Genomic DNA, 13288 nt, shown 5'->3' with positions numbered 1-13288 from the left:
AAAAAAAAAAAAAAACGACAATGGCATAATGTGCTAGTATGCATCACATACTAACATTATGAAATACCTTAAAAAGAAGCCCTCCAGCACGGCGCTGTCACCACTGAGAGGGTTGAAATATTCCCCCAGTCTCTCTTCTGGGTTCGCATGCATCAGCTGGGTGAATGGCCAGAGACACAATAACGTCACTCCCATGCAATGTGCTCAGGAGCCCTCAGTTCCAGCACAAATCTCTGCAGTTCTAGCAAGGTATTCTGGACCTTCAGAATGCATGCGTCAGTGATGTCACTGGCTTGCTACTCTCTGGTTTTACTACACAGCAACATCTACAGGGCAGCTGGTGGATAGGGACCTGTACTTTGTTCTAAGTGGCATGTCACATTTCTATGACAGCCCACAGGCTTGCTTAGTAATGTTGGGAAAATCTTGAGCTATATTACAATATAAGACCCCTTTCATACCGTAGGAGTTTTTCAGGCGCTAAAGGGCTAAAAATAGCACCTGTAAAGCAACTGAAAAAATAAATAAATAAATAAATAAATAAATTAAAAAAAACCCTCCTCCCCTACAACCCCAATGTGAAAGCCTGTGCTTTCACACCTGGGTGCTGCACTGGCAGGACGTTAGAGAGAAAAAAAAATAAAAGTCCTGCAAGCAGCATATTTGGGGTGGTGGAGGAGCAGTGTATACACCGCTCCTAAACCACCCCTGCCCATTGAAATGAATGGGCACCGCATCGATACAGGGGTGCATTTAACCCATTTTTCGGCCACTAGTGGGGGTTAAATGCGCTCGCTAGCGGCCGAATAATGCCGCTAATACCACGGTAAAGCACTGCTAAAACTAGTGGCGCTTTACCGCTAACACTCCCCATGGCTCAGTGTGAAAGGAGTCCAATTTGCACATATTTGTAAAACATAAGGCGAATAAAATACCAGGGTCTATGGTACTGAGGCATATATACTTCTTATAATATGAACTGGCCAGTGCTACACTGAACGCACACACAAACAGTGTGATTATCCTACTATCCCTTAAAAGGGAAACCAAAGCCACCCCATTGACTGTTCAAAACTCAGCAGGTTCAGCAAAAACCAGCCGAGATTCAAACCATGTATGGGCAGGATGAATGTACCAAAACTGAATCGATCGATCAACGATTAACTTGGATACAACCAGCTTGTCAAGATTTTACATGTCATTATTGTCAATGGCTATAGCCACTAGCAATAATCACGGTGTTCTCCCAGCAGGGGCTGCTTCACCTGCCAGGAGAACATAATGGCCCCATGGGAGGGATTCCTACTGACTGTGTTGATGAATCAATCGATTTTCTTTCCTGCAACCAGTAAAATTGCACTGTCTATGACCAGCATTAGGATTCATTCAGATCAGCAATACCTGTTCTGTGGTTATTGCATCTGCCCGAGCTGTGTGCAACCTATAGGAGGTGGATGAAGACAACGGCGGCACGGACACAGCCACAAGTCAAAAGTCAGTTGATATTGTTTCTTTTATTAGGTGTATGAAATGTTTCCTTATAAACACCTGGTGCTTCCAAAATATTTAAGTGGAGTGGCATACTGAGCTCTCACAAAACACAGCACTGTCTTAGCAAGGGTTTCCATCCTCTGCAGAACTATAAATCCATACAGTTCACATGAGCCGATAGCCGAGTGAGAGGGATAAACCTGCCCTGACTTATTGAGCTGTCCATTGGTTTTGAATAGTTATCAAATTACATTACTTTTCTAATCACAGTATAGTAGTAAATTATTGCAGCAAACATGCCGCCAGCAGCCTTAGCACCCTCGCCCGCTGGTGGCACGTGGTAAATTATTTTTAACAAAAAAAAATTTAAAATGTTATGCTATGGTCTTAGAAAAATATAGACCCTTTTTTGTGTTCTTTTAAACGAGAGCTTCATGATATTAGAGCATGCAGGGAAACAGGTGTGTAGCTTTGAGGTGCTGCATGGCCAATTCATTTTTTAAATATTGCCAGATTAACAAGACATTTTAGGATTGCAGCAAGGCAGCTCCAGCCCTTGGCTGCCACAGAGGAGCAGAGACAAAAATAAAGTGCTCCTCTATGGCAGCCAAGGGCTTCAGAACTGCCTTCTACAGTGAAAATCTGGGTCACAAGGCTCTACACTTTAGGGCCAATGTGATCATGTTTACAGCAACCGAGAAGATACTACGTGTCTCCACAAAAAACGAGTTGACCAGTTGTTCTAAATCTCAGGCCGAGGCCCATTTATTTCAGAGTGTTTTCTGTCTTACAAATATGTCAGTTTTTTTTAGTGCAAGAGAATAGAAACTGATGACAATATAACCTATGGGTGGGAATTACAAAGATTAAAAACTGCAGCTTTTAAAATGTTCTTATTAGAGCCAAGTAACAAAAAGTCGAATGGAGCCCATTTAATTGCACTGCTTAACAAATCGTATTAGAACATATTTTTGCAGGAAAAATTGATATATATATATATATATTTAGATAGATATATATATATATATTTAGATATATATATATATAATTTTTTTTTTTTTTTTTTTTTAGAGGCTGTTAAAGCATTGCAGCTGCGTCAGCTTGCCTCTGTCTGACGCATGGACAGGTAGTTACTAAATGAAAGGAAGCATCAATGATCAATGTTCATCAGCACCCTGGTAGTTCATTGAGAACTACAAGCCGACAACCACAAAGGCTATTGGTTCTTCTTGTTCATTCACAAAACTGTGTGAATGATGTGTCCGTATGGGCTGAGCCCCGCATGGCCGCATTCTTTTCAAATTGTGACGACAAATGCAGGGAGATCATCCCCGACCTGCTGTCACAACTAGAAGGGGGGATTCGGGAAGAGGCTGTAGGAGCAGGAACATGTTACATCTTCCACCCTAAAAACAGGTGAAACGTAACATATTCCCAAAGGTGAGCTTCTCTTTAAAAGATATTGCTTTAACACTTTTTTAGAACAAGACGTAAAACCCACATCCAGCAAGTTATTAACATCCCTGCCACGTTTTTCCCTTTAACTCCGCTTAATGGGTTACTGGCATTAGGAGACAAAAACCTAAGTGGGATCATGTGACACTCCAATTAAGCGATAGAGACCGTTGAGTGTCCACATCACTGCCTGCGTGATATAGATACTTCCAATTGGCTGTCAAGTGGTGGGGTTCTCTCTGGATCCATAAGAGGCGTGACATTGACCAAGCAGGCATGAGTACATCTACAGCACTGGATTATGCCTAGAAGGACCACCAGAGAAGTGTCCCCGGCAGTGGACTTAGGCAAGTAGATCTTACTGCACAAGGCAAAGTGGAAAAAATGTTCAGACTAGGTTAGAGGGGGTGAGTGCAAGTAGTATTAAAATTTGCCCAAAGATGGGCTTTAAATGCCTTAATTCCCACTCAGGTATTAATGCTCTAGTAAAGCATTAAATTAACCTAGGAAAATCAAAGAGAAATTAATGTTCTAATGTTCTATCACGCTGCACTGAAATATTACAAGGTAGAGCTAATGAGTACAGGGCAATATACATGATTAAAGAGGAACTGCTCTCAAACACTGTAGCTGTTGACTTTCAATACAAATGCCAGTCCAGGGATCCAAAGTTTTCCTCACCCAGACTGGTTCTTCACAGGTCTATGGGTCTCAGGTGCCACCATCTTGGATGTGGGAAGCAGACTGCAACTTCCTGGTGCTTCACTGCCAGCTTCCCACTGGGCATGCGTAAGTAGCGCTGCACTTTTTCAATGAACCTGCAGCGACCTGTGACGTGTCCCAAGAGTTTGCAGGCATGAAGCGAGGGGGCCAAACGTACATTTGGCTCGCCTAGGCGACTGGAGCAGGAATGGAGGTGGTACCTGTCAGAAATAGGTACCCGCTTCCAAGAAAAAATAAAAAATTAAACCTCCAAATCAAACGTGGTGGAAGTGGTACAGTGTGTAGAGATACTGGCATTTGGAGATCATTTCCTAATAATTTTATAGTTTAAGGTTATAGATGTGATCAGTGCCTACAAGACAAGATTCAAGGCAGCATCATGATCAACTCATTTGCTTCATCTGAAGAAATAGACTACACCTTGTATGACTAGTCCATCTTTTTCACCTGCACTTTGACAGCAGTGTAGATGTGGCAAGAAGAAGTGGATTATAGAAACATATACAGCACTATAGAAATAAAAAAGCTGCTGGGAGCACGGCTCTGAAGAAGTAAACAACTCTATAAAAGGACAGATCCCTGCTCGGTATTCCAGTGACAACTCTTGCTGTTCACGCTCTATTCTTTAAAAAAAAAAAAAAAAAAAAAAGCTGAAGACGTAAGGCCTCATGTATCCAAAGTGGCTAAGCAGAAAGTGAGTTGCCCGCAGCAACCAGATGGCAGCTCTAGGCCAGTTTTAAAAAGAGAATCTTTGTGGTTGTTGTAATGCACAGAATTGGTTTCCTTTTGAAACACTGGGGGATATTGTTGAGGTATAATAATCACCCCCACTAGAGTGTTTTGAAACTACAGATGCAAAGCCGACTGACCGAAATGAATGGTTCTGTTAAATGACAGAGTCTCATTGCTCCTGTGATATTTTCTATGTTGTACAATAACCAGACATTCTCAACTGGGAGACAGACTGGCAAAAATGGATACAGCAGGTGTGAATATTAGGAACTTCGGTTGAAAGGACTTCAAAAGTCAGGGTGCTTAAAGCTCATTACAATCCAATTGTACAATCTTCTTTAGATCTACCACCAACTAGGTAGTGTAAGGGCCTGCCTGAATGAATACAAATTGATTGGATAGATTATGTAGGTCCTCATTGTACTGATAGTTCTAAAGTTATTCCGGCCATACATGTAGCAAATTGCTTTTCTGCAACAAGTTGCAGGAAAGAAATTTGCTCCTTTTCTCCCATCAACAAAGTTTTTTTTGTTTAGTTTTTTAAACATATAACCTTCGTACAAAACAATTTCACATTATACAAATAGTCTTAAAAATACTCCCACCCTCTACCCCATAATCACCCCCCCCCCCTCGACCCACCCCCCCCAAATCTCTCCATATGTCTAACTACAGTCCTGCCTTATCGACTTCTCTCACACAGCGGGAGTGGCCGGGCAGAGCCATCCTCGCTGGGAGAAGACAACGATGGACAGAATGGCTAAAGCAGCCACTAGTGATACGCACAAAAGAATCCAGCAGGCTGGTTTGTACCCAAGTTGATTGATCAACTTGGTACATTCAGCCTGCCCATTAATGGTTCAAATCTCGGCTGGTTCAGCAGGAGATTCAATCCATGTATGGCAGGCCAAAATTGTAGAATGATGACAGTCAGATTGCAAGTACAAAAAAAGTAAGGAATTCAACATGGATGCACCCACCTAAAGTGGGCTTTTAGTTCACTTATGTATTCCCTGAAGCAGGCCATAGACAATACAAAAAATTGCTCAATTTCCCCATCAACGCTGATTGTGTTGATGGTAGAACGCCTCCTGCGTCCTGCTAGCGGCCACTGGCAATAATAGCATGCAAAAATATGACATGTTGGTTGAACCCACGTCAATAGATGGATCGCCATGGGCACCATCAGCCTGACCATTCGTGGTTTGAATCTCTGCCGGTTCCACCTGAACAAGCTGAAATTCTAAGTCTATGGCTGACCGGAAAAAGTTTGTTTTAAAATTAAGCTGCGGAAACTATCTAATCTATATCCAGCTAAAAGTAGGCTTGACGTAGGAGTGCCTGCTCTCAGTGAGCAAACGGATTGGTCTCTATGAAGTGTTCTGTTCAAAAAGGCCATCACCAGTCACTTTCTGTGGTAGTCAAAAAAAGCAAGCGGGTGCAGGGCAGTGCCACAGTGCCGGCAAAATTCCTGGCTGTGAATATTGTCAGTGCCTGCTTTATTTTAAGCTGACACAGCATATTAGGATGGGAAAAGCAAAAGACTAGTTTAATACTATACAGATCTTTTGGCAGGCAAAACAGTTCCATGTGCGTGTAGAACTATGTATTTAAGCTACTTGTGTTCTCCCTCAACATAGAATTAAAAGAATATAAAATTCAGACATTAAAATGTAATTTCCTTTGTACCCATTTACATAATGCATGCTTCAGCACATTCAAAACACAGTTCAGCTTTAAGACCTTTCCAATAGGTAAATCACATGGACCTTCTAAGCAAACCAGTGCTGGGAGAGAAAAAAAACACAAAAAAACAGTGCATGCAATGTTTACCTGGCGGCGTTTCGGTCACAGTGCGCTCCTGACACAGGACAGTGCTGCTTTCTGACTCTTGATTTAATACTTTAGTGGCTGAACCCAGGCTGGCTGCGATGCCAGGAATCTGCTGCCCACGCTTCAAAAGAGACTTCTGGTCTTGGTGTCGAAATCGTGGTGGTACTTCACGGGGAGGGTATCGAGACACCGGTTGCTGCTGCTGTGGGCTGAGTGCTGTGGGCCGCTTGGCATTATTCTGAATGCTGGTTACGGTGGAAATGCCAATGTTCCCGTTCACAGGCTGAGGCTGGCTTAGTAGTTCATCTGGCACTGTGTGGTAAACAGAACGGAGTGGGCGTTAAACAAGGTCACATGGTGAAAACAGCAGCTCTTAAATTTAGCGAATTTAGCACCCTTAATATTTTCTTGCAGAAAACACATTGTAATGATCAGCTTCCAGTCACTCAATTTTGTACTTTAAAGATGCCAAATAATAAGAAAATAACCTGGGCACATCCTAAGTGAAAATACCTTCGCCAAATCCAAAATTTTAATACAACATGCAAATTACACATCAAGCCACGATACCTCGTGCCTTTTTATCAATGCACTTGTAATGAAAAATGCTGAGAACAACAAATCAGATCTGGAAGTAGTAAAAAAGGATTGGAAGGACAGATCATTAGGAAAAGGACAAATGTATTTATGCTATTAACACAGGTAAGCACTTAGGGCCCATTCAAATCTTGCGATTCTGCCCTGCGATCTCAAATCGCTGCAAGACGTGTAAACAAAAAAAAGGCTGACAATTCTGAAAAAAAATAATTCTTATTTTGCCATTATACATATCCAAAAAATATATATATATATGTATTCTGTTACATATTTTTGTTGAAAAGAAAAATCACAATAAGCGTATATTGATTGGTTTGTGCAAAGTTATAGCGTCTAAATAGGGAAAAGATTTAGGGACTTTATTTTTATTGTTGATACTAAGGCTGGCGATTTGTGATTTTTAGCGGGAGTGCGACATTGTGGCGGTCAAATCTGACACTTTTTGGTGACCAGTGACACCAATACAGTGATCAGTGCTATAAAAATTGGGGGGGTGGCGGACTGACTGGGAGAGAGGGTTCGCACAGCCAGGCTGCCCTGTCGCAGTATATGTGCGGTGGGCAGTCTGGAAGTGATAAAGCCACCTTTCATAACACATTACACCCATATTTAGGGTGTGAAATGTTGCGAACAGACCATCTCCCGCACCCCCTGGCCCCGTCACTTATTCACAGTCCCCCGTGAATAGAAAATAAAACAAACATCCCCATACTTCTCTTTTAAAGCTGTTTGCCTGTAGTTCAGCTTCGAAAAACGCCAAGCCGCAGACAGGGCCTCTAGTGCGCATCCACCTGAAATTCAGAGCCAGCAGCCCCTCCAGCCACTAGCCCTGGTCACTGCTGTGCCACAGCAAGTCTATTTCACAGATGACTGCCAATTTAAAAAATGAGATGTCAAAAGGTGAAGACAGATCACACATGGATAGGTTCACCACATCCATAAAATACCACTGAAGACAACACCACAGGGGTGAAGTGGGGCTTTATTCAAAGGAACACTTCAGCTTGGGGAAATCTAGATGCCGTGATTAGAAGCCTTTTTAGGACAGTAAAGGCAACAACTTACTTAATGGTATTATCAATTGGCAGATAAATAACATCTAATTTGGATAAGCTTCATTTACAAAGCATGTGCAGAAAATAGATTTAACTGCAGTCATTTACTGTGAAAACAGAGGGGTTCGCTGCACACATTTGCAGTTATTTACACATACTGCGGTTCTAACAAATTTTCAGAGTCTCCCAAGTTGGAGCACACAAACCTGGCCCTTAACCTATCCATTGCTATATGTGCTCCAGTTTGGGAGACTGGAAATTAGAGTTAGGACTGCAAAACATTAGAGCCTTGACGTGGGCACTGTGGCTTGCACATATATTTACAAATGTGTGCAAACGAAACCCTCTGTTTTTAATGTATATCGTTACACAGGGTCAATTAGGTTGTTTTGCAGACTAGCTGGTAAGTGTGCTGGGAATTTTGTGACGTGCATTGCCCTTTCATGTGCATTTTACTGCAAAGGCTAGTTATAGGTTGGGGTGGTTGCCACTTTTTTGTACAGTCATTTACTGTGCCATATACACAGGGGTGAGTTAAAGTGGTTGTAAACCCACTCAAAACCCCCCAAAAAAACCCTGCAAGACAAAGGCATAATAAGCTAGTATGCATAGCATACTAGCTCATTATGAAATACTCACCTTAGATCGAAACCCCCACAGCGGTCCCAGTACACAGCTCCGGCTGGCGACATCACTCCCAGGGTATTGTGGGCTCTAGCGCTGTGATTGGTCGAAGCCGCAATTAAATCACTCCCGAGCATGCATGCGAGAGCTGCCGGTGTCTTGTCTAATAACATCCTCCATCGGATAGTGTCCGCTGTGTACTGCGCATGCGCAGTACACAGCAACACAGATTCCGAAAATTGCCAAGGATGAACGGCGCCTGCGCCGTGAGTCCAGGTTCTATCCCCACTATCCAAGTGGACATAGAGTAGGAATAAAAAAAGAGCCGAGCGCAGCGAGGCCGAGCCCGAAGCGTGGCAAGCGAAGCTCGCCCGCGAGGGGCCCCTTAATACTTGCAACCCTATGTCTGCTTGGATGGTGGGGCTACCACCTCCACTCACGGCGCAGGCGCCGTTCAGCTTCGGAAATTTTCCGAAGCTTGTCTGCTCCATACTGCGCATGCGCAGTACGGGGCGGACACTATTTCATGGCTGGACACTATACGGCAGAACACCGGTCGAGGCACACTAACCAAAGCAAGAGCACAAAGGAGCAGTTGCGTCAGTGCACATGTTTCGGTACATGCTGATACAGGGGATATCTCCTAAACCGTGCAGGTTTAGGAGATATCCGGAGTAGCTACAGGTAAGCCTTATAGGCTTACCTGTTGTAAAAAGTGGATTGTAAGGGTTTACAATCACATTAACTGCTATTATATGGAAACAGCAACATTGTTAATGTTTTAGATAAGCATGTAAATGTTCAGTTTAAGAACTCATTCACAAGGTTGCTCAGCCCAGTACAGCGTGAAGAGCTGCTTGTTTACTTTTCTGAACTACCGTGAAGATGCATGCAGGCAGCTCACATACAGTGCCTTGAAAAAGTATTCATACCCCTTGAAATTTTCCACATTTTGTCATGTTACAATCAAAAACGTACATTTATTTTATTAGGAGTTTGTGTGATAGACCAACACAAAGTGGCACATAATTGTGAAGTGGAAAGAAAATGATAGTTTTCAATTTCTTTTATTTTTTTTTACAAATATCTGATAAGTGTGGCGTACATTTGTATTCAGCCTCTTTACGCTGATGCCCCTAATTAAAATCTAGTGGAATAAGTTACCTTCAGAAATCACCTAATTAGTAAATAGAGTCCACCTGTGTGTAGTTTAGTCTCAGTATAAATACAGCTGTTCTGTGAAGCCCTCAGAGGTTTGTTAGAGAACCTTAGTGAACAAACATCATAAAGGCCAAGGAACACACCAGACAGGTCAGAGATAAAGTTGTGGAAAAGTTTAAAGCTGGGTTTTGTTATAAAAAAAAATATCCCAAGCTTTGAACAAATCACAGAGCACTCTTCAATCCATCATCCAAGAATGGAAAGAGTATGGCACAACCGCAAACCTACCAAGACATGGCCATCCACCTAAACTGACAGCTTGGGCAAGGAGAGCATTATTCAGAGAAGCAGCCAAGAGGTCCATGGTAACTCTGGAGGAGCTGCAGAGATCCACAGCTCAGGTAGGAGAATTTGTCCACAGGATAACCATCAGCAGTGCACTCCACAAATGTGGCCTTTATGGAAGAGTTGCAATAAGACATTGTTGAAAGAAAGCCATAAGAAGTCATGTTTGCAGTTTGCGAGAAGCCTTGCAGGGGACACAGCAAACATATGGAAGAAGGTGTTCTGGTCAGATGAGACCCAGATGGCCTAAAAGCAACACAATGTGTGGTGGAAAACTAACACTGCACATCACCCTGAGCACAACATCCCGACTGTGAAACATGGTGGTGGCAGCTTCATTTTGTTGGGGATGTTTTTCTTCAGTAGGGACAGGAAAGCTGATCAGAGTTGATGGGAAGATGAATGGAGTCAAATACAGGGCAATCTTAGAAGATCAGTCTACCTCCTCTCACTTATCCATCAGAATGCACGTGTCTCCACTGTGCGGACACTTACACATCTAACGCATACTGTTAGGTTATTTGGTTGTCTGCGGGCTGGTGGTTAAGCTAAGCTTGGCATTTTTCTTGGATTTATCCTTGGCCTTGTTTGTACCAATCTTAGAAGAAAACCTGTTAAGAATCTGCAAAAAGCTTAAGGCGGAGGTTCACCTTCCAGCAGGATAACGACCCTAAACATACAGCCAGAGCTACAATGGTTTAGCTCAAAGCAGTCAAAGTCCAGACCTAAATCCAATTGAGAATCTGTGGCAAGACATGAAAACTGCTGTTGACAGACGCTCTTCATCCAATCTTACAGAGCTTGAGCCATTTTGCAAAGAAGAATGGGCAAAAATTTTACTCTCTAGATGTGCAAAGCTGATAGAGACATCTCCAAAAAGGTGATTTAATTGCAGCGAAAAATGGTTCTACAAAGTATTGACTCAGGGGGGCAGAATTCAAATGCACGACACATTTTCAGATAAAAAAAAAAAACAACTAAAACCAGTTATTTTCCTTCCACCTCACAACTATGTGCCACTAAAATCCCCCAACATGACAAAATGTGGAAAACTTTAAGGGGTATGAATACTTTTTTAAAGGCACTAAGTGAATGAATACACATCGGATGTACAGACTCACCCACACAGCTGAGAGTATCACAGGTACGCAGTGCTGTACAGAAAAACAAACTGAAGACCCATTATTCTGTACAAGGCTGAGCACCTGTGTGAAGAACACACAAAACAGATATAAACCCTCACGGGATGGCATCTAGTTATTAGGGCACATCATATCAGACAATAGGAAAAAAAAAAAAGATAGCTAGATAGATATATCTATCTAGCTATATCTAGATCTATCATTTAATTATAGATGTGGCTTCCTAAAGACGTCATTTGCAAAACTAGTCAAGGCTCCGCGGACATTTCCTGTTCCGGTATGACGTCTCGTCCGGCCAGAACTTCTGGTTTTGGGAACGCATGCTGGTCACAAAGCAGTGCAGAGGTGCTGGAACAAAACTAGGCAGCTTACATTGGTATCAAGCTTGGGCAAAACAAGTAAGTGAAATATCATGTGTTTTATACACCTTGGAGTAATAAAATACTACACCATGGTTGTTAATTACTAAAGGCAAATCCACTTTGCACTATAAGTGCACTTGGAAGTGCAGTCACTGTAGATCGGAGGGGGACATGCAAGGAAAATAAAAATGCAGCATTTTTGCTTGCACATGATTGGATGATGAAATCAGCAGAGCTTCCCCTCATTTCAGATCTTCCCCTCAGATCTACAGAGACTGCACTTTCAAGTGCAGTGGATTTGCCTTTAGTAAATAAACTATGGCTTGAAGTCATGGTGTTTCTGAAGTACTAACTGAAGAACTCAGAGGAGTAGGAAGATGTATAGTGTGATCGGTTTGGAGGAGATATCCCAAGGCGCTCAGACCTTTAAGAATATAAAGGTCGCTGGATTGACGGTGAATGTTCATTTCACACAGCTGGCGATTTGTGGTGGCACAGTTGCAAGATTTCAAAAGAGCACATTTAGGATTCAATACGCAAGGCGGAGGTCTCCATTCATGCTTATGGACTTTTTATTATCACTTTGTATAAAAGTACAGTAAAGTTTTACTTTTATTGAATCATGGTCTAATATTTATGTCAGCTCTTTTCCTTTTTTTATTCATTTTGGAGTGATACAGTTTCATTCTGAAGGTGGTAGCTGCACGATTTTTAATTTCAATTTAAGCAGGCGTCTTTAATTATGCCATATTAAAACATGGTTTTCACCTTTCTTTCATCTCGGTGCTGTGGATCTCTATGAGAAGAACGCGAAAGGGTGACTATGCAGGAGCACAGCTGGTGATACACACACACACACACACACACACACACACACACACACACACCAGAAAGCGCCTGTACAGCAGACCTTCATGGCAGGATCATCAGTTATTTCATTAATGAAAGCTGTAGTTTATGAAAAGACTGAAGATGACTTTTGAAATTCAAATATTGGTTAACCTATTCAACTAAAGCGCAAACCCTCACTAACCTCTGTAGCTACAGGTATTGTACAGATAGGCATCTTCCAATTTTACTGCAAAGGCACTGAAATCACCCGTCCTTTCCCCTTTTTTCTCTAGTAGCAATGACTGCCAGCTCTCGAATGTAAACAAACAGCATACGTGGTACAAGATAGACGATACCAACTGAAACCTGATTTTTGTTTATCTTATGATCTTAAGAATGAATTACATTACATGCAGCTACGGAATCCATGGGGACATGTTTTAAAGCGGGTTTACTGCTTGTTTAGAATTTGTAAATAAAATACTTCAGTCCCCAGTGTATTGCATCCTCCCCTCCCCCTCCAGATCCTGGGGGAGCCTTTCGGGAAACATCTGCGCATGCGCAAAGACTGTAACGTTTAGATCTTCACTAATAGCCATCTTTGCATGTAGAGGAGATACAAGTGTGCAGATTTTCAGGGAAATGCAACATGACATTTACTTAAAGTGGTTGTGAACCCTTACAGACCACTTTTCATTACAGGTAAGCCTTACGTGTAGCTATCGTGGATATCTCCTAAACCTGCACGGATTAGGAAATATCCCATGTATCAGCATGTGCCAACGTCATCGGCATATGCGCACTGAAGCAACGGCTCATTCATGCCATTGTTTCAGCTGATGTTCTGTTACCGGTGGCTTCAACGTGCATGCACAGGAGTGACGTCATTGTTGCTCTGGCCAATCACAGCGCCAGAGCCTGCAGTACCTGGAGATAA

At 42.4% G+C, this 13288-nt stretch overlaps 1 protein-coding gene across 4 annotated transcripts in view; it reads right to left on the bottom strand.

Annotated features, from left to right (window-relative positions):
- The window catches only part of TNRC6A (trinucleotide repeat containing adaptor 6A), a 169991-nt gene that overhangs the window by 66068 nt on the left and 90635 nt on the right, over nt 1-13288 (bottom strand). For all 4 annotated transcript variants that reach the window (XM_077449322.1, XM_077449325.1, XM_077449324.1 and 1 more), the window contains one exon: nt 6235-6546. In XM_077449322.1, coding sequence (XP_077305448.1) covers nt 6235-6546 — 312 coding nt within the window. The remainder of the gene's footprint in view (nt 1-6234; nt 6547-13288) is intronic.

Source organism: Lithobates pipiens, unplaced genomic scaffold (assembly GCF_037356315.1).
Source record: "Lithobates pipiens isolate NorthernLeopardFrog02 unplaced genomic scaffold, aLitPip1_a1.2 Scaffold_22, whole genome shotgun sequence".
Classification (NCBI taxonomy): domain Eukaryota; kingdom Metazoa; phylum Chordata; class Amphibia; order Anura; family Ranidae; genus Lithobates; species Lithobates pipiens.
Note: the sequence above shows the minus strand (reverse complement) of the source record. Positions and strands in the feature narration are given on the sequence as shown.